Source organism: Danio aesculapii, chromosome 13 (genome assembly GCF_903798145.1).
Source record: "Danio aesculapii chromosome 13, fDanAes4.1, whole genome shotgun sequence".
Classification (NCBI taxonomy): domain Eukaryota; kingdom Metazoa; phylum Chordata; class Actinopteri; order Cypriniformes; family Danionidae; genus Danio; species Danio aesculapii.
This window is the reverse complement of record NC_079447.1, coordinates 20,052,223-20,073,971: the sequence shown is the minus strand read 5'-3', so window position 1 is coordinate 20,073,971 and position 21,749 is coordinate 20,052,223. Positions and strand designations below refer to the sequence as shown.

The following is a 21,749-nucleotide window of genomic DNA, read 5'->3' as shown; positions in this document are numbered from 1 at the left end:
AGTCTCTCTAAATGTATAAAGTGGTAGAGAATTCTGAAAGCCAGGATTTAAAAAGTGCAGCTGGTTGTTTTTGTGAAATAAAGACCTTCACTCTTACAAAAGTCCTCCACTTTGTTTTGGGCTGCTGATAAGTCTGTCTGGTTTTACTCTGTCATTATAACTGCCTGGATGTGCTTTATCCCTTGTTTAATGTGATGCATTAATTGCACATTAGACGGGGATAGGAAAATGTATTCTGACCATAGTTTTCTGACCATAGCTAAGGGGACAAAACATTTGTGTCAACTTTTCCATGCGTGGTTATTTTTTTTGATCATTTGATCAAGTTTTTGATCTGAAAATAAATGTTTATGCAAGTTAAATAAATTGGTTTCATTTTAAAACTACAGATTTCATATTTTAAATGTATGTTTAAATGTTTGACAAAATAAATTCCATTCATTCCAGTTAGGATTTTATATTTTCATTCATTCATTCATTTTATTTTCGGCTTAATCCCTTTAATTATCAGGGGTCACTACAGCAGAATAAACCAACTTATCCAGCATATGTTTTACGCAGCGGATGCCCTTTCAGCTGCAATCAATCACTGGGAAACACCTATACATACACTACGGACAATTTAGCTTACCAAATTCACCAAAAGCATATGTCTTTGGACTTTTGGGGAAACCGGATCACCCGGAGGAAACCCACGCGAACACGGAGAACATGCAAACTCCACACAGAAATGCCAACTGACCCAGCCGAGGCTTGAACCAGCAACCTTCTTGCTCGACAGCGCTACCCACTGCACCACCGTACCACCCTGATTTTATATCTTATAAAGTAAAAATAATAATTTCAAATCTTTACAATTTTTTTTCAAGTCGTTAATCTCAGGCAATTCTTGGTTCAAACCCCAAAAGAAGAAACCAAGAGTTTTCTTTCCTGTTGTGTGGTCCCGCTACTAACTTTTCTGTGATTAATCCTGCTGTATATGTGCTGTGAAGGGCCTGACTGTGGTGTTTTGTTTGTGTTTTATTCAGCGAAGCGACAGATAAATCACCTTGGTCATCAGCTTCAGATGAATCAGCACTGTCTGGACACTGCCTTGAACTTTTATAAGATGGCTCTCTCCAAACATCTGACCAAAGGACGCAAATCAACTCATGTCATTGCCGCCTGCCTCTACCTCGTCTGCCGAACTGAGGGAACACCTCGTATCCTTTGGCCGTGAGGTGTTTGTTTTTAAGGGGTTATATATAATGAATGGGCACATAGGTGATAAATATTCTCAAAAAGTAAAGCACCAGAGTTTGTGCCTAGTGTCTCAGTCAACCATAGGAATTTAAGAGAGCACTTCAGTGTTTTAATTATACAGATTTTCTGTATTTTCTCAGATATTATGGCTGTGTTTATGATGATGTACTAAAGTTGTATTTAGCATTCTGCTAAATTTTCAGAGGAAAATCCAGTCATTTTAATTGGAGTTTTGAAAGATTTCCCCAAGACAGTTTTAGAAAGATAGTTTTATTTCACTACATCAGATTACATTTATTGAAAATAAGAAAAAGGTCCATATCAGTTTGCTAAAATATAAAAAATCTCTATAAAAAGTATATTAAAAAACAAATAAAATTTTTTTAGCTTCACAGTTTTAATCTTATTTCTATATTATTACCTGGAGTTAATCTTTTGAAAAGCTGCTTGGTTTGAAAGTGACTTTTTCCATGAGCTGTGCTTCATACACTGCCATATTATTGCTAATAGGCAATATTGTTAATATCAACATGCTATTTTTTACTATTCCAGCAGTTTATGTAATATGTATATTGTACAGTTTGCAGCATGCACAACACACTTTACAAAATACTTTATGCGGAAATGCAGTTTGCTTGCTTCCTCTTTTCAGTAAAATGAATGAACTGCCAATTCTGCAATCAGTATTTTGATTTAAACGTTAACAAAAACAATTTTTCTGCGAAACTGAATGGCAAAAACAACCATTTTTTTATTGCATCTTTTTATTACTCACAAAACACATTGACAAACCAACTGGCAATGCCCATTTTAATGATGCAATGCTAAAGAAAAACAGAATAAACTATATTCTATTTTTACGCACACACACACACACACACACACACACACACACACACACACACACACACACACACGAACATACACACACACACACACGTATACGTATATATATATATATATATATATATATATATATATATATGCTTGTATTTATAAATAATAGTAAAATAACATACATGAATTCAATTATGACATACTATAACTGAAAATGTAGCCTAAAGAAACATCAATAAAATCCAAGTAAGGAGTCCAGACTTGATGAAAAGCCTCAGTGGACATATGTATGACACGGGTAAGGAATTTTAAGGGAATCATTTCCCTAATAATATTGTGCCACACTTTCAAGGATGGGGGTTTGTCACGGATCTAGTTTATCATTTTATTTTTCCCGACAACAAAGGCTAAAATGTAAAATGTTAAACGATTAATAAATTTCTCAGGCAAACATCAAACCGGGAGACCTAAAATCAAACACAATGGATCCAACTGTAGCTAAAGTCCAAACATACGGCTCATAAAAGTAACAACTTTTGACCAATAAGTTCTAATAATTGGACAATTCCATAATAAATGGGAGTACACTTCCACCTAAAACAACCATTTTTTATTATGTCATGGCTATATAGTGTACCTTCAAATGATTTACAGCAGTGGTCCCCAACCACCGGGCTGTAGAGCGGTATCAGTCTGTGGATCAGTTGGTGACTGGGCCATACAAGAAATCATTACTTATTTCTGTTTTATTTATTATCTGCGTCTGAACGATCTTTTATTTTCAAAACATCTTTTATTTTAAAAAATGACCGTATTCTCTTGGTTAAATCCTGGTCATTTGGGTGCCAAAATTGCGGTACAATTGTAAATCGTTGACCGGTCCGCGGTGAAACAAAATGCTTAACTGTAGCATATAGTAGAATTCTACTGATTGAAACGTTTATTAAAGGTCCAGTGAAGTGCTTTGAAATGTATATTTTTTTATTCAAAGTTTGAAGTAATCAAACTTTTTCTTTCAGTAACCTATACAGCTCTTACCTTAAATAATTTGCAGAGGAATAGCAAAATAGCATGAACAGGAAGTGATAAAGTGAACAAGAAGTGATAAAGTGACTCAGTGTCCCTGAGAAAGAAAAGTTTCAGAAGTAGAAAGTTTGAGCTTGAGGGGTCCTCTGTGGTGGAGGTTAGTCAGTGCTGTTGATTTGCTCTCCTCACGTACATCTGTCTGCATTCCACACCACACACAAACACTCACAGCGCCTGATGCTTTAGTCATATACCCTCGGCTTTCCTGTGTGTGAACACTCATGATTATTTTAGTAATAACCATCCCACACTCTCACACTGACTCATTGAGTCTGGGTCTCACACAGGTTGTTTTCTTTAGCGTGTTGAAAATGATCCGTTTCCTGTTTGGCCTACGATTTAGCAAGAGCCTCATCTGGAGTTTGAGATGGGATCCTGCTTATAAGATGAGATGGCTTTTTCAGAGTGTTTTTGTGTGTTCAAAGAGAGGTCGGAAATAAGGTAGGGTGTGTCTCTCAAGAGATGACATTACACGCTGAAAAAGTGGACTGGGACACCCAGCTAGTTATCGTACAGTTCTTTTTGAAATCCTGTTAGGATCAGTGATGATAACAAGCAGTAATTGAACTTTAAATCGGGAGCTTGGTACTTCTGCGTCTTTTATTGTATTGTGGCTTCCTATTAGAAGTGTACACCAATATGACCATTTGAACCTTAATTTTGAAACTATGGTTCAGTATTTTTTTGGGTAGACACTACCTGACAAAAGTCATGTCGCCTATTTAAGTTTTAGGATCAACAAATAATAACTGGACTTCTAGTTGATCATTTGGTATCAGAAGTGGCTTATGTGAAAGGCAAAGGCATCTAGATTACGCTTATTTTACCAAGATAAAATATGATCATGCCTTGATTGTTAATTATTTACTTAGGACAGTAAGGTCTGACTTTGTTTAGACAAAAGTCTTGTCACTTAAGAGAAATAATGTACAGTATAGAATATAAAGTCATGGTGCAGTGGAAAAAGAATTACTATTGTGTATGACTCCCATGAGCTTGGAGGACTGCATCCATACATCTCTGCAATGACTCAAATAACTTATTATTAAAGTCATCTGGAATGATAAAGAAAGCTTTCTTGCAGGACTCCTAGAGTTCATCAAGATTCTTTGGATTCATCTTCAATGCCTCCTTCATCTTACCCCGGATATGCTCAATAATGTACATGTTTGGTGACTGGGCTGGCCAATCCTGGAGCACCTTGACCTTCTTTGCTTTTAGGAACTTTGATGTGGAGGCTGAAGTATGAGGAGCGCTATCCTGCTGAAGAATTTGCCCTCTCCTGTGGTCTGTAATGTAATGGGGAGCACAAATGTCTTGATACCTCAGGCTGTCGATGTTGCCATCCACTCTGCAGATCTCTCGCACGCCCCCATACTGAATATAACCCTAAACCATGATTTTCCTTGCCCAAACTTGACTGATTTGTTTCAAAATCTTGGGTCCATGCGGGTTCCAGTAGGTCGTCTGCAGTATTTGTGGTGATTGGTATGTAGTTTAACAGATGATTTGACTTTTGTCAGGTAGTGTAGAATTAAGTTTTAAAGGCACCATAGAGACCCTGTGTCTGTCTTTAATAAATTCAGTTATAATTGCAATTTCTCAAGATCAACGAAAAAAAAATGGTCAGGTAATTCTGTAAACTATTTAGGGAGTTATATTCCTTGCATTAAATGCTAAAGTTACCAACATAGCCCAAACTATTAAATTAAATGGCTATTTTTGGCACACATAAGCAATTATGATTCATTCATGTTTATTTTGTGCTAAAAAAAAGAATGACATTTTCTCTCCATTGGTATTTAAAATGAGGCGCTTGTATGCAGCATCAAAACATTGGTTTGAATTAAGCAGGCGTAATTTGTAAGACAAGTCTTTTCTTTATTAAAATAATAAGTTTCTTTTAGTTATTGGACAGGAGGTAAACCGTATGAAGTCCTGTAAAGTTTTAATCAAGTATCAACTGAAATATTGACCTGGGGATTTAAGAATATTGACCAAAATAAAAACCAATATACCATTTAGTGTTACACACCTACTCAAAACAATAAGTAGATATAAGTTAGTTTTAAACATTTTACAGAATAGCTGTGCTGGTAACTTGACTATGCATGTGTTGTCTTTTTGTCGTTTTAATGGTAATCGACATTCAGTCCACCAGCAAGCGGGTCAATAGATAACATTCACAGATGGATGGGTGTTTAATTGCACCAGTTTAATCGGTTATATAAGCTGCAGTACTCTGCATGTGAAAACGATTGTGTGTGAGGTGTTTTATTCTGTTTACATTTAACTTCTGCAGTCTAAAAATGCCACCACAGTGACACTTCCATTTGTGTGCATTTGGATTATCATGGGCAATGCTGCTCGCTTTCACTTGTCCTAAATAGAGGCAATAGAAGTTGACAGTATGTGGCTTTCCCTCTTACTGAGATTATGTAATGTACGTGTTCAGTCAGACGTCTGGTAGGGTTACATAAGAACTCATGAGAGCACTTTCGCTTTTTGCCCAAGAGGATCAGGGCTGTGTGAGGGAGAACAATGTTCTTCTCAATCTCCTCTGTGCATGGTAAATTTAACAAAAGACTTATTTGCATTACTTTCTGAAAAATAAAGTCTGAAATGGCTTCTTTCTCTCACATTATCTCGAAAGCAGAAATCTGTGTGAGTTTGTGGATTGTTGTATTATTCAATTTATTTATTAATTTTTTTTAAAAAAATTGACTTTTCATTTATTTTTTAAGTGCTTAACTCTGAATCTGTAATTATTAAGGTTTTTAAAGGTCATTTGTGTTAAAAGTGTACTGAAAAATCATTCTCCAGTAAAAGTACCTTAACTTACCCAAAAATGTAGTGTGAGTAAAAGTATGTTGTAAATATTGCTCAAAGTATAAGTAAAAAGTAGCCCTTTTAAAAGTACTGGAAGAAGTGAGTAATATGATGTGAAAGCTTGATGCGTTTACATGCTATTTGTGCGTGCGCGCGTGTGCGTGTGTGCGTGTGAAAACACAATATTCCTTAGGGAATTTAGCGTTTGTTTGTGGCCATTCGATTTCAGCCCTCATACAGTTGACATCGTCATCTAAACAGTCTCTCAATCATTGTGTAATGATTTTGTGTCGTCTGGGGCAGTTTCAATACATTCTACATGTTCACTGCATTTGTAAAGCGCCAGTGTCTTGGGATTATTCTATATGATGCAATTATTTTTTAGGGGTTTTTAACCTTTATTTTGATAGGACAGTGGAGATTTACAGACAGGAAAGTATGGGGAGCAGATATTGGGGAAGGGTCGGCAAAGGACCTTGAGCCGGGAATCGAACTCAGGTCGCCGTGAGCACCTCGGTGCTATGTGTCAACGCATTAACCACTAGGCTATTTTTCTACACGCAATTTGATTGGTTGGGAATCACATGACTGATTATTCTGCTTGGCCAATCAAATAAAAAATAAAGTAGTGACTGCAGGCTGAAGGAAAATAGTGGAGTAAACGTAGCGATACAGCACTAAAGGTGTTCTCAAGTGAAAGTAAAAGTACACAGACTAGTACAATACCTGAGAAAACCTACTCAATTACGGTAATTTGAGTATTTGTAATTTGTTACTTTACATCACAGGTCACTATGCTGATCAAGCAAACCAAACAGTAATAAGTCGTAAAGGTTGTGCCCACCAATTCAATTATGTCGTCAAGTCTCATCGTCATTTGCCAGAAGGTGGCATCACTGTGATCGAAGGCACAAAGTCCCTGATAACTAGGCCTAGACCGAATCTGTGGACATTTTTTGCTATTTATGCTGAGAATTTTGTAAAAAATCACAATTATTTTGGAAGTTTCGTAACTAAAAACTTAATAAATAAAGAAAAAAAACAATACCTTTTTTAACTTTTATTTAATATTTACAATGCAAATCCTATTAGATCCACTTATTAGGAAAGCAAAGCAAGTCTCTCATATAATAAATCTACTAAAAGACAAAATATTATTTTAAAAACTGTTTTGTAAATAAATCAAATAAACTCTTTTATATTAGTCAGTATTATTACTAAAATTAACTTAATCTGAATTAATATAAATTTACACACATTTACACAAGTAAATAAATAGACTCAATGATGGGCTAAAAATCTGCGGAAATCTGCAGATTCCGTGTTGGCCTATTGATAACTGATAAATACCCATTACTATGGAAGCATCAGCCAATAAACTTTCAGCATATTTTAGGCCAAGCGAACATGCCGAGCATTATAAAATTAGTGAGGTCTGTTTGACTCTGGGCCTAGAGATCTGTGGAAAAATGTAAAAGGATAATACACTATTGTATTATTAGACATGTAGAAGAGAACTTTACACTATTTTTCCTTCACACTATTTTTCCTTCATATTTTGCATTCAAATGCAATACGTACAGTAAGGTACAAATAATAATTCTGTTTGACTTTCGTGAATTAGTTAGAAATAAAAGTTATTTTCCCCTCCTCCTCTGTAAAACCACTGCAGTGCAGTTGTCTAGATTCTTTAGGTCATTATTCAAATTTCCAATTAATTATTAACTGTATCAACTTTATGATTTGGAAAGGTAATTTTAGGTCATTTACAAAATGTCTCATAGTCTCACAAATATATTGGAAGTCCTCAGGCAACATAGTTATTAATGTGTGGCAGTTTTTAATAAGATTTGGCCATAAATAGTGGTATAAAGATGCAAAAATTATAAATATTTTTTGTATAGCAATTGCCCTGTAATGGCTACACATGTTATCTTTCATTATTGATTTAATATTTTTATCCATGTCTGGCATATGTCCATAGAATTCCTGAACCACAACAATTGCAAAGAATTACTCCAATAATCAGCATATAATTAGTTATTCATTCATTCATTCATTTTTTTTTTTTCGTTATCAGGGGTTGCCACAGCAACATTTATTTATCAGGGGTTGCCACAGCAGAATGAACCGCCAACTTATACAGGATATGTTTTACACAACGGATGCCCTTCCAGCTGCAACCCATCACTGGGAAACACCCATACAGTCTCATTCACACACATACACTCCGACAATTTAGCTTACCCAATTCACCTATAGCGCATGTCTTTGGACTGTGGGGGAAACCAGAGCACCTGGAGGAAACCCACGAAAACACGGGGAGAACATGCAAACTCCACACAGTAATGCCAACTGACCCAGCCAGAACTCGAACCAGCGACCTTCTTGCTGTGAGGCGATAGCGCTACCCACTGCACCATCGCGCCGCCATAATTACTTGTATTATTTCAAAAAATACAAGCAGCTATAAATTTGTATAAATTCTGCATTTCTATGCTGACCTGAAAACCTTTAGCTAATTTTGCATGTGTAATTAATATGTGCGATTCCTCACTGGAAAGACTGATTCCTGATGTACTATATCTAGAATATGATCATTAGTTTAACAGGGCCATCCATAATCCAGCAATTTCAGATTATCTCTCATGGTTGCCGTGGGGACCAAAATCCCACAATGACTTTTTTAATGGGATGTTTTAATACACTTTGTCTTGATTGGACAGGTGTGCTGGTCTCCATGGACACAAAGTACTAGGTTGCCAGGAGACGGGGAATTCCAGGGTTCATGGGTTGGTGATTCAGTGGAGCTTTGCTCAAAGAGGGAAAATGTCAAGAACACAGAGCAAATCTGACCACAGTCCCTGCTTGTTTTTCAGTCTGTTTGTTTTTTTTCTGCAAGTGCTTATATTGCTGATATTGAAGTTGTTATTGCATGATAACAAAAGTCCTTACAGATTAAATAGTACATTTGTAAACCAGTTGTGCAGGCTTGAATTGACTGTCAAATACAGTAAATTTAAGATCTGGATAATTTCTTTAATGCACTTTCTCAGATATGCTGCTTGATTTGAGTGACCTCTTGCAGGTAAGATTTGCATATTTTACCAATACTACACCTACTGTATAAATGCATATATAAAGTATACAGTGCTCAGCATACAGTATACGAGTACACTCCTCACAAATCTCTCATTTAGATTAATATTTTCAGTAGGATGCTTTACAATATTAAATATGTGCTTATACATTAGATTAGGAAGTACTGAAACCAATTCTGGAGCTAATCTGATCAAATAAATTATGATAACGCTGACTTTTTCCAACCCAAAAGCTGTCCAAAACCTGCCCAAACGCAGAAAAAAACACCCAAAATATTAGACTAATATTTTATGTCATTTAAACCAAGTTACTTTAACTGTCATAATTTTAACTATACAGCAACCAACACCAGCAGTCACAGAAACACAACATAACCAGATCACACCAAAACACTGCCCTCTTTCACCCACACACTGCACAAAATGTTGTGTATTTTACACTACCTATTAGAGTATGTTTTGCTTTCGAAATTGGGTATAAATTCATCCAATTTGGCGTTTTAAATTCTTTTGAACATACTTAGGTGCTGCAGTGTTTGTCAATCAGACAATGCATCCATGTTTGTTCTTGCTGTTAATTGCAGGAAAAAATGGTCTATAAAAGTGTCGTGATAAACTGCTTTGAGTTTAACTGCAGGTGCTGTGTGATGCGCGTGCACGTGAAGGGGAGTCAGATTTGACCATAGAGTCAGATTTTGATATAATTTTGCTTCAGTTCCTCTTGTGGGTGGGCTCATTGTGCCGTTTGCGCTATGCACTGGTCACTACGAACTGAATGGAGTAGGAGCAGATGGTTAGGTTGCATATAAAATTGACATTTCAAAACCGCCCAAATTTTGTCTACCCGCCAATGCCATTGTTACCTGCATGATCAAATTCCAAATGCGCCCAATCTGGCAACACTGGACAACGCTCCAAAATTAGGACAACCAAATTTATATGTAAGGGGAAAATTATAAATAAAAAAATGTAAAAAGAGCAAAATTGAAGAGAAACAAAAAAATTTAAATAATTTTCTTGAAATATATCTGCTCAATAAATCTGTTTTGTTCAAATGCATCGATATATATATGACCTATATTTACTGAAAAATGGATAAAAATATTCTGTTTTAAAACTGGTGTACTCATTTATGCTAAGCACTATGTCTGTCTGTCTGTCTATCATGCATTGTATTTTATAACCATAGATTTTTAGTTTTCCAGAAAAATAAATAAAATGTACATAATAAACATAGAAGTCACTTGAAAATAATGAATCCTTTGGATTTACTGTCTTCTTTAGGTACGGGTTTCAATAAAATCTTAATATTTGTTTCATTTGATAGAGGTCTGCTAATATTTCTTCCTAATTTCAAAGAAATTGTTGCCATTTAGGGAAATGTTGATTTATTTTTATTTATTTATTTATTAATTTTTTTCTAAAAAAAAAGTGTTTCCTTGATAAACCATTAAACCTAGACAAACATATCAGTTCGGTTATTGGCTCCAGTTTTTATCAAATCTGCTTGCTGTCTAAAGTCAAACATTTCTTAAAGCTCACCACTCTAGAGATAGCTGTCCAGGCTTCTATTACATCATGGTTAGACTAATGCAATGCACTTTACTGGTGCATTTCAAAATCTCAAATTTCTCTCCTTCATTTGGTCCAAAATGCTGCTGCGAGATCCCTCTTCTAAATGGCCTCCATTGGCTGCCCATCCAATTCAGAATTTATTTTAAAGTGCTTTTACTGGTATGTACGTAAATCCCCAACCTATCTCTCAGAGCTGTTGCACTTTTACACTCTCTTAGATCAAGTGATCATAATCTTCTTTTAGTTCCTCAGTCCAGACTCTGTGGTGGGTCATCGGTTATGGAACACTTTGCCCCTTGAGATTAGAATGGCTCCATCACTATCTATTTTTAAATCTCTCCTAAAAACCTACCTATTTAGCTTGGCTATTTAATATTATTTTAATAGTCGTTTCTCTTGTCTTATTTTTATGTTTTTATATTGTCTTTTTACTTTGTCTTATGTACAGCACTTTGGCCAGTCTTGTGGCTGTGTTTAAATGTGCTCTATAAATAAATGAACTTGAACTTGTCAAAAACATTATAAAAAATATGCCTGAAAACATGGCACAATTCGTTTTTTAAATTTGGACAAATAAGCAGATGTTTAATATGTTAGCATATAATAGGGAACAAACTAACAAAGTAAACATTCCAAAATAATGGTATAATTTGGAATTTCCCATTTTGAATGAAATTCGAGCAAAAGCACAATAGATGCACTTTCACTGTCATTCCCAGACTTGTGAACCTAGTGGTTTATAAAATGTGCATGTATTAGTGTGTGAAAGCCATCTTCTTCCAGCTGGTGTGTCCTTTTTATATTTTTACCATCACAACTGTCCTATTAAACCCCCTCCCAATCCCACATGCTAACACACAAACCCTGTCCACTGCACCATTTGAGTCAGAAGGCGATTTGAGCAGAGAAAGGACCCATAAATTCCTTCACTCTCCCCCAGACAGTGAAGCTCTTTTGAGGCACAAGGCTGCCGCCGCCCCTCTCAGGTCAGGAGTGTGTGAGGGCTGTCCTACTTTTCAGTGGTCGTGACCTCTGACATCCACCATAAGAGACTTCTCTTTAATGCCTTGGGGCCCAGATGGAAGAAATAGGGTGTCTGTTTTTTGTGCACGTGCATCGTTCGTCATAGATATCTAATTGTTAAGGTGGTCCAAGAAGATAAGTGTTGAGTTATATGATGTTTAAAATGTGTTTCGTGAAATATTTTGTTATTGTAGCTCATCCTCCAAGGATAAGACACAGATATAGAGTTTGTGAGAAAGTTGAAGACTCTGTGGTGATGCTGGTACACATCCAAAACCAAGAGCTATGAACTCGGCAACCTTCAGCATCTGTTAAAATACACTGTGTTATTACCATGCCTTTCTGTCCCTTCATTTCTCCTCTTTACTCTATTGCTTACTTTCAGCTTTATATCTTTTACTCTCATTCCCACCATCTGTCTCTCTTTAATCTTGACCGCAGATTTGTGTTTGTCTCTCTTTCTGTCTTTCTCACTCAAGGTGAATGTGTACGTTTTGGGAAAAACATTCCTTGTTTTAGCCAGAGAGCTGTGTATCAACGCACCAGCTATCGGTAAGCATCAAATAAATGACATTGCCATTTTCTATCATGCTTTGCTAATCTACTTTGTACTGCTACTGTGTAGTGCTGCTTTTAATGCCCAGAGGGTACTATCCAACTGTAAATGAAACTTTGCAGTGTAAACCATTTACCATGAATTGATTTGCTGGAGAAACAATATAAGACAAAATTCAGACATGGTTTACCTCCTTATGTCCTGTGTGTGAATTATACATTGATGATTGGAGGGGTTTTTCAGTAGTAGTAATAAAGTTTTGTCTTTATTATATATTTTACGTGTTTTTATGAGTAGGGTCTGTCTGCGGACTGTTAGACGGGCGTTACATGACGAGGCCTTAGGGGCGTAACTTGTAGTATGTTAGAAGCGTAACTTAAAGTTGGAGACCCACATGTCAAAACGATGTTGTCGTTGCTGCTACAACATCTACACCGACCACAACTTTAAACCCAACCATCATCGTTATCAACGTCTATACTTCCCCAAACCTAAACCCAACTATCATAGTTATTAATGTCTACACCTACCCCAACCCTTAACCCAACTAACAGTTACTAACTTCTACACCTACCCCAACCCTTAACCCAACCAACAGTTATTAACGTCTACACCTACCCCAACCCTTAACCCAACCATCACAGTTCTTAACGTCTACACCTACCCCAACCCTTAACCCAACCATCACAGTTCTTAACGTCTACACCTACCCCAACCCTTAACCCAACCCTTACAGTTCTTAACATCTACACCTACCCCAACCCGTAACCCAACATCAGTTCTGAATGTCTACAACTTCCCCAACCCTAAACCCAACCATCACAGTATTAATGTCTAGACCTACCTCAACCCTTAACCCAATCATCACAGTTATTAACGTCTACACCTTCCTCAACCCTAAACCCAACCATCACAGTTATGAATGTCTACAACTTCCTCAACCCTAAACCCAACCATCACAGTTATGAATGTCTACAACTTCCCCAACCCTTAACCCAACCATCACAATTATTAACATACAGCGGTGAGTTGCGGAGGCTTTCATACTTGATGCGCTCGCCATTGTACAGTTATTTGCAACCACAGGGGTGACACAGAGTAGACTAACTGTCATAGAAAAACAGATGAAGAAGTCAGCGTGTGGAGTTGCTATAATAGATGAATATAATATGTCAAATGAATAGGTTGTGGCTAAATTTGGAGAATACTCGCGAAACATTTGCTGAAAATGTTCTCTGGTATTTCCGCCGTCTTGCCTACATCTCATCTGCAAGTTACGCCTCTAGCTTACTACAAGTTCATCCCCTTCATCTTACGCCCCCGTCTTGCAGTCCGCAGACAGATATTATTAGTCTTTTTTTAGTCTACATGCAGATATAATCCCCTATTTTACAAGAAACGTGTTTTGTGAATACTTAAGATCTGTGCTCTAGAACTGCCAGAATCAGACTGTTGAATGATATTTTTCGTAACATTCATATTATACATTTTTAATTATTAATATTTAAGATATAGATCAGAAATCAGAGAAAGCTCTTTCTCACTATTAAAGAACAGTTTTGATGTCTTTCAGGGGGGATCAAGTGTTAATTAAGGGGGTCAGACCCCCCCCCCCCCAAACCCCCTTGTAATTCTCACCCTGCTTGTGTCACTTCAAACCTGTTTTTTTTTTTTTTTTTTTTTTTTTTAATGTCTCAGTGTTTTGTTTTTCTATTCATGCAATAAGGGTCTTTAGGGTCCAGTTTTCAGTTGACCTTGTTTACTTTTGTAACATTTTACAAACATAGCTGAAAAATTACTCAAAATATAACTAAAATATATAATGTGTTTGTATCAGCATGAGGGTGAGCAAATTATGATAGGAGTGTAATTTGAAAGCCTTGATAAAACCTTAAAGAAATCAACTGCACATCTGACAAAAGAGAAGAAAATACTGTTTGATGAATAGAAACAAAATGTTTATATTTTCCAGGCTCTTGAAACCTTTTTTTAGGTCACTCAGCATCAAGCTGTCAACAAATGATCAATTAAATAAGACAGAGTAAAAGCTGCCTAGTTTGAAGTGCAAACTGCCCTTTTGACCAATGTACACAGGCATGTTATGAATAATTAGAAATATAATATGTTTAAATTAAAGTGTGTTTTTAAAATAATGTTCTACGAAATAAATAACATCAGGGAGCATTCCTTTATATGTAAGGCAAAAAAAAAGAATCATATCAGAGGGTGTCGCATGTCCTCCATCTGTTGTGTCTTGCAGCTGAATTGTGAGTAAAGGCATTTATTTGAGAGGGAAAACCCCCCTCCTCTCTCCATTAATGGATCAGTCCAAGTACTCATGCATAAAAAATCAGTTCTGGAATCTGTCCCCCCTGCACCCCTGTCCCATTAGTACTGTCAGAGGAACACTGAAACTGGAAGGTCACTTTCCCACACTGCACTTCTGTCATTCCCTCTTGTCCAAAGTAGCTTAGCTCACTCCCATCTAGAACGGCGCTAACAGTGTAGAAGGCGTCCTGCTCCACCTGTACAGGGTGCTCGAACCATACTGGGAATGTTGAGCTAGAGCCGTCTGACACAAATTTTGTCAAGTTTTGTGCCAGAAGCACTCCCTGCCTCTTTAGTTCAATTCTCGCGCTATATTCCGCTTTCCCCCCGCTGGAGCCATACAGACCAAGTCCAGCAATAAACACGCGCTTGTCCACAGCGAACTGGATGCTGTCGCAGCGTCCACGGTAGCGCCACTGATTGCTTCGGTAGGCAGAGGATTGGAAGCGGTGGCAGCGTTGCGCTGTCAGCCCTTTTCTGGCAGTAACCGGGAATCCCAATGAAGGTTTTGTAGCTGCAGTGTACCACAGAAAGATGCTGTGTGTTTCCTCAAGGGTTAAAATGTTCACCTGCGCAGCTCCGTCTGCAAACTCCTGGAGTGTCATGGAAGGCAGGCGCACAAGGTGCAACGCTTTTCCCAACACAGAGCGCTGGTTCTGCGATGTAGGGCTCAGACCTTGTCTGCGACACTCTGCATCGGCCCATCCCAGGACTGCCTGGAACACCACAGACTCCTTCACGTTCAGGGTTTCCCTGTGCAGGATGCTTTCCAGTGTTGGCAGGTCAATCTCAGAGAAGCCTTCAGAGCGCAGTGCGAGCTCTGCCTGGGCGTCAATCACTTCCCAGCATCTCTGTGTGAGCTCCGGCTCCTCAAACAGACGACTCTGAGATAGCAGAACACATGCATTTCGCGCCTCCAGACTCGTCTCGAGGAAACCCACACATGCACGAGCCAGAGCAGATACCAGGTATTTCTTTGCAGCATAGAGCGTAGCCAAAACTGTGTCCGGTGCCAACTCTATCTCATCACTGTACATGTATCTGATGAAGAAGATGAAGATAAAGATTTAGGGTAAAATAAAGACAACGTGACACTGAGATCTATAGATCCTTTTCACATTTCAGTGTTTCTCAACAACAGAAGTCATCAAGTTGGGTAAACTTAAGAGTGCAGTGAATGGGAGAGTACCACAAATGCATTTTTTGCATTCCTGTTTGCTAAAATAAAACCAGAAAAACTACACAATATAGTTTTTATGACATTAAAAAAACAACAGCAGATAGAAGAGAGAAGCCCGTAGATGCTGAATTAGTGCATAGACCTTGCATATTTTTGCTTTTTGCAGTTTAATGCGAAGTAAAGCTTTGCAAATGTACATATGTTTTTCAAAAAATCTAAGTATTAAAATCTTTCAAAGATTTAAAATGCTGATGACCACTAAATGCGTCATCACAGTCTTGTGAAAAGGGTCCATTGTGATGTATATATCTGAAATGGGATCGTACTCATTATATTGTGTGGCTAGTGCTTTACATAGTGACTTCCAACTTTCCCAGGGAAAAACTACATCATTCCCATTCACAATCCATTAAAGGATCTCTAATAGCTCTAAAATAAGAGGGCAACCCTTTAACCAAGACATCACTGTCGGGCCCTCGGTGAACCCATCTGTTCTGGTTGGCACAAAAGCTGAGTCGCCCTGTTATTAATGCCCGGATGTGATTAGTGAGTCTTACTTGAGCAGGATGAGAAACGCAGCGGGTTCCACATCTGGAATATGGATATCAGAGTCCCCTTCTGCGAGATCCCCGTAAAACATGGCACAGAATACAGAGCTTCCCACTGCCAGCACATACTGAGAGAGGGGGAAGAGACAATCTGTCAGTGTTTTATCTTGTTGGGAAGCGTATTCCCTAAAATCTCCCAGGATGGCTCTCTTATCTGACACCTATTCCAGGTCTACTGATAAGCTAATGGGTAAAATCAGATGTGACAGGAGACAGACAAAACGTGTTGTGATTGTTGTAATGGAGTGGACAGGAGAGTGGTAGGAGGACTCACCTTGTGTGCTGGGACCCTTTGAGATTCACCAGGAGGTCCAACAATGAAATGGACATCTGCCATTTGTTCATTATTGAACATCAGTGCATTTCTGCATGAAAATAAATGAATACATTTAGTACTCATGTTATTAATGAATACAACATGTCAAATACAGCATTAATCCATTGTACAAATTATTTTAGCGCTTTTCCCCCTTTTATAATTGCCTCAACCTAAACCTCTTTTGGTCATTTACTGAAATTTTATAGTTTTTTTTCACTGTGGAATGCAGTGTGAGGAAGCAGCAAGGCATTTCAATAAGTTTTGAAACAGTTTTCACTCAAAAATTGCTTGTGAAATGTATTAGCAGTTACCAAAATTCCTGAAGTATAACCGATTACAGTAATAGAATGTGCAGTCACTTTTAACAAACCCTTAATTATGCCTTGAACCTCAAAAACTTCTGATTTGCAGATTATTAATAGTTATTAAAGCAGTAGTTAGGTTATTAGGTTAGTTGATGTTGATTAAGGATGTAGAATAAGAATATTTACTGACATCCACGTAGATGTCAATGGCAGAATTTTAAAACTTAGTACTAATAACAACAATGTAGTAAGCTTGTCTCTAATAAAGCTGGGTGATTGATCGAAAATTAATCAAAATCGACATTCAGAACCTATAATCGAACAATTTTTTTAGGTCTGTTTTTTAAATTACTTTCCCTACCGCGTGTGGAGTCACGTGACCCCCCTCTGTTTACACTTCTGCGTCGAGCGCAGCGTATGCTGGCTTCAGACGGTCGCATACCCCTCGCTGTGTCTGCGCCGACGCTGACCTCTCAAAATTTTTTAATACAAGTCACGACGACACATAGCGCAAGCTGTCTGCTTGGTAGCATTGTTGAGTGTGGGCGGCGAAGAGAGGACTAAAAAATAAAAATAAATAAAATAATCGTTCATTAATCGTAATAGAGTAAAAATGATCAATTAATCAAGACTTTGATTTCAGGCCAAATCGCCCAGCCCTAGTCTTTAAAATACATTACTGAAATGCATACTAGCGTTTAATGAATGAGTACCCGTATCTAACAAATAAGAACTATCTAAGAATAAGTAAAAAAAAAGTACTAGTCTCTAAAGAGTAAACGTTTTGTGCTATTTATGTGATCATGCACACACAAGTGAGACGAAATTGAAGCATTGAAATAAATAGGAAGATAGTTTCACTCAGTGGATACGTATGGTACTGCATCCAAACAAAAGCTTTTTAGAAACATCAAAGTCAAAACTCAAATGGAACTTTCAATTCATGGATTTTTTTCAGGTTTTGTGTAAAACAAATTAAAAATAAATATATTACATCTGGGAAAAGGTCTTTGATATTGGACAAGTGTCTATGAAAAAAGACTAAACCAGACCTGTTCTCAGACCAACCCGTTTTCTAAAGGATTTAAGATTTACAGTTCAAGTTGGAAGTTTAATGTCTTAATGTAACCACTTAAACGGTGGTTAACTTCTAATAAATGAATTGCAACTACTGCACAAATATAATTTTGTACCATGAAATCCCCTAAAAAAACTAAATATTTTATGAAAATGAGCACCAGATGGTTAATGCTATTAAAATGTAATACGGTTGATTTAAAAAAAGTTCAAACATTATATAAATCACTGCCATGCCTTTCGCGTAATGTCGGGTGCGCTGAGTGCCAACTGGGAATCTCCAGGTTGTTGTTGTTGATGTTTTGCTCGGTGGTCGGTGTGGTGGCGATGGACGCGGTGGTCTGTGAAACCGGCTCCACGCTCCGCTTCTTCTCCGGCAGACTCAGCATCACGGCGCCGTTCTTCTGCACTGTGGCGTGATCGCTGACCGGGTACAGTTCCGCCGCCATCCTCTTCTTCAAGGAAAGAGTCAAGATGTTATAGCACACAGACAGCCTCCCGGGGTGCTTGCTTGCCCGCTTCAACTTCTTTAACGTTTCGGGGAGCAAAAGTAAAAAAGTCACACATTTCATGATCCGGCCATGATTGGACAGCCTGCATTCCGGCGCAGCGGGCATGAGAACGAACGAGAAGTTTGACGAAATGTGTTCAGAAAAAAATAATAATAACAGCTACAACCGTGATCCGTTCTTAAATAATATTCGTGCAAACAAACCGAGCTTCTGTCATATAAATAATTTCACCGGCTATTTAAACATGTTCCATCCCTTTTTTCCTTTAATCACATCCTCTCCTATCCCATACCGAAAATCCAAACAAGATCGGTTTAAAAGCACTTACGAATCGCAAACAAACAATGATAACAAGCAACGACCTGGCAGATATCTCTTCTCCGCTGTGGCCGCACGAAATGATGAAGTTTGAGTTTATTTTGAGCTCTCTTTCTCTCTCGTCTGACGTCAGGAGTGGAGGGCTGTCTCTCCATCCCTCCTTTAAATTCTATGTTGCCATGTATGAGTGTAATAGGCGACGTTTTACTTGGATTTTCGCATGGTTATTCATTAGTTGGTTTGGTGATTATTACAGTATATGTATGTGAACGTATACATATTTATTCATAAATACAAATGTTTGTCCTAAAGAAAATATTTCTTAATGATTAACATACCTAATGAAATCGCTCGCATTTTTCGTTGGTATCTGGCAACCTTTAAAATAGAGCCTGTGAGAGTCTATGTGGACCGTGCAGAGATGAGGATTTTTAATTCTTCATATCTACGCTCGCACGTTTATAACTTTATAATTATAATAATCCGAACATGTCCTGATATAACCCAATACCAATAAAAGATAAATTTAATGCGAAGTTTGAGCAGACACGTCGTTTGTTTTGTTCGTCAGTATTTTTTGTCCCTTACACTCGCGAGTCAACTTCAAACACCAATTACATAACCATTGTTAATATTCAGAAATAAACATCGAATTTAATCTAGTATTGTTAGTTAAGAATGAGGAAAAATATAGTAAATATATCTTAAACGATACATTTCAACCCGCAGAATAATACAACCTCCAGCGTTCACGTCATGCTTTAACTGTTGTTGTGGGATAATCAAAAACATTCTGCGAGCTCTTACCTCAGATTCTGTGCGTTAGTTTGTTTTCATCCAAAGTTTTATTGCTCCGGTTCACGCTCGGTCGCGATGGATTCTGAAACCGGACGAGGGTTGGACTTGTGGTAATACTGTAGTGCGCGCGACTGCTCTCGGTTTTCCCAATAAAGTGCTCGCGCGCAGCTTGATGCTTCCTCTCCCTCTCTTTCTCTCTCTCCACGGGTCTCTTCTTCTTCCCACAGACAGCACAGACGGATCTAAGCGGCTTATAGCGAACATATGTAGCGGGGATTAAATCATTGTTTCCGAGTCTTTCTTGATTTATGTACCCCTATAGCCCCATCAATAAGACTCAAAGACCCTTCTTCAACATTAACCCAAAAATGTATTTTTGTATTCTGATGAATGTTTAAATTGTATGTTGTAAAATAGGTTCAAACCAGTTGACCACCTGCATATTTATGTTTTTTTTTCTTCAGAAACCTCCAGGAAAAAAATTGACGTTGTTATAAAGAATTGTAAAAGAATAGTAAAATCAACCTCTGTCCAGTCTATTCAACAAACTGAGATTTATTTTTTAAAATGCTACAAAATTTGCTGTGTCAAATCCCTTAGTGAGTGTCACGGTGGCGCAGTGGGTAGCACGATCGCCTCACAGCAAGAAGGTCACTAGTTCGAGCCTCGACTGGGTCAGTTGGCATTTCTGTTGGAGGTTGCATGTTCTCCCCGTGTTCATGTGGGTTTCCTCCGGGTGCTCTGGTTTCCCCACAGTCCAAAGACATGTGGTATAGGTGAATTGGGTAAGCTAAATTGTCCCTAGTGTATGTGTGTGAATGAGAGTGTATGGATGTTTCCCAGTGATGGGTTGCACCTGGAAGGGCATCCGCTGCGTAAAACATATGCTGGATAATTTGCCGACTCATTTCTGCAGTGGCGACCCCTCATGAAAAAAGGGACTAAGCCGAAAAGAAAATGAATGAATGAATTAATTAAATCCTTTAGTGTACACACAGTTAAATGATTCAACACAGCGACGACCAAATTAATTAAGGAAATAAGCTTCCCCAAAAATATTTTTAGTGACAACCACATTTTGTAACGTTTTATACATTGTTCACTCATTTATTAATTTTCCTCTGGCTTAGTCCTTTATTTATCAGGCGTCTCCGCAGTGGAACAAACCGCTAACTTTTCCGACACATATTTTATGCAGTAGATGCCCTTAAAGCTGCAACCCAGTACTGAGAATCACCCATACACTCTCACATTCACACACTAAGGCCAATTTTGTTTTACACAATTCACTTCTAGACCATTTCAATGTGGCGATGTCACTGGCCCATGAACATTTCCTGCTTATCAAACTAGTTCATAGCTGTAACAAGAGGCAATTCAATCATAACTTAATGTTAAAGCAGCCATTATAACATTATTTATCAATATGTGTCTCTTTGGATTCTCTGAGGTTATAGAAATAAAAATGTAAAATAGGACATGAGTTGCGACCATTGTTTTTGCTTACATCCTTCAAAATGGTCCATACCACATGTATTTGCACGGTGGGGGAAACTGGAGCACCCGACGGAAACTCATGCGAACATGGGGAGAACATGCAGAGTCCACACAGATATGCCAACTGACCCAGCCAGGACTCGAGCCAGTGACCTTCTTGCTGTGAGGTGACCGTGCTAACCACTGAGTCACCATGCTGCCCCTATACAAAATTTACAAAACCAACTTGAGCAAATAGCTGTCAATGAGATTTAAACATCAGAGTTGTCTCTTTCTTTGTCTTCTGTAGAATACGTGCAAGAAATTTCAGTAAGAGAAATATTTATTCACTTAGTGTTGCCAGATCTTGCAAATAAGAACTTCATTTAAAAAAAAAAAAGAACTTTAATCTGAACGTTTTATCATCAGATGAATGAAAAATCCAGCATGTATAGCTGTCAGCCATCACCATTTTGTGAGTAAGTGTGAATGATAATTTAGGGAATTATGAAATATGATTGTCACTCCTAAAATTTACAATGTGTATGTAGCGGCAACAGCACGGTGGCGCAGTGGGTA

The 21,749-nt window shown here is 37.8% G+C and overlaps 2 protein-coding genes across 3 annotated transcripts in view; one reads left to right on the top strand and one right to left on the bottom strand.

The window, feature by feature from the left end:
* The window catches only part of brf1a (BRF1 RNA polymerase III transcription initiation factor subunit a), a 73,064-nt gene that overhangs the window by 8,808 nt on the left and 42,507 nt on the right, over positions 1-21,749 (top strand). Inside the window, exons 4-6 of the mRNA XM_056470263.1 lie at positions 1,029-1,202; positions 9,051-9,082; positions 12,173-12,245. Coding sequence (XP_056326238.1) covers positions 1,029-1,202; positions 9,051-9,082; positions 12,173-12,245 — 279 coding nt within the window. The remainder of the gene's footprint in view (positions 1-1,028; positions 1,203-9,050; positions 9,083-12,172; positions 12,246-21,749) is intronic.
* Positions 14,186-19,854, bottom strand: btbd6a (BTB (POZ) domain containing 6a). 2 transcript variants are annotated; one of them, XM_056470266.1, is made up of 5 exons: positions 19,704-19,854; positions 18,304-18,521; positions 16,640-16,730; positions 16,315-16,433; positions 14,186-15,618 (listed from the first exon to the last, which is right to left on the bottom strand). In XM_056470266.1, exons 2-5 carry the CDS (start codon positions 18,513-18,515, stop codon positions 14,586-14,588), a joined length of 1,455 nt encoding a protein of 484 aa, XP_056326241.1. In that variant the 5' UTR covers positions 18,516-18,521; positions 19,704-19,854; the 3' UTR covers positions 14,186-14,585. The 2 variants fall into 2 exon arrangements, with proteins under 2 accessions (XP_056326241.1, XP_056326240.1); XM_056470265.1 differs by lacking the exon at positions 19,704-19,854 and having other exon boundaries at positions 18,304-19,133.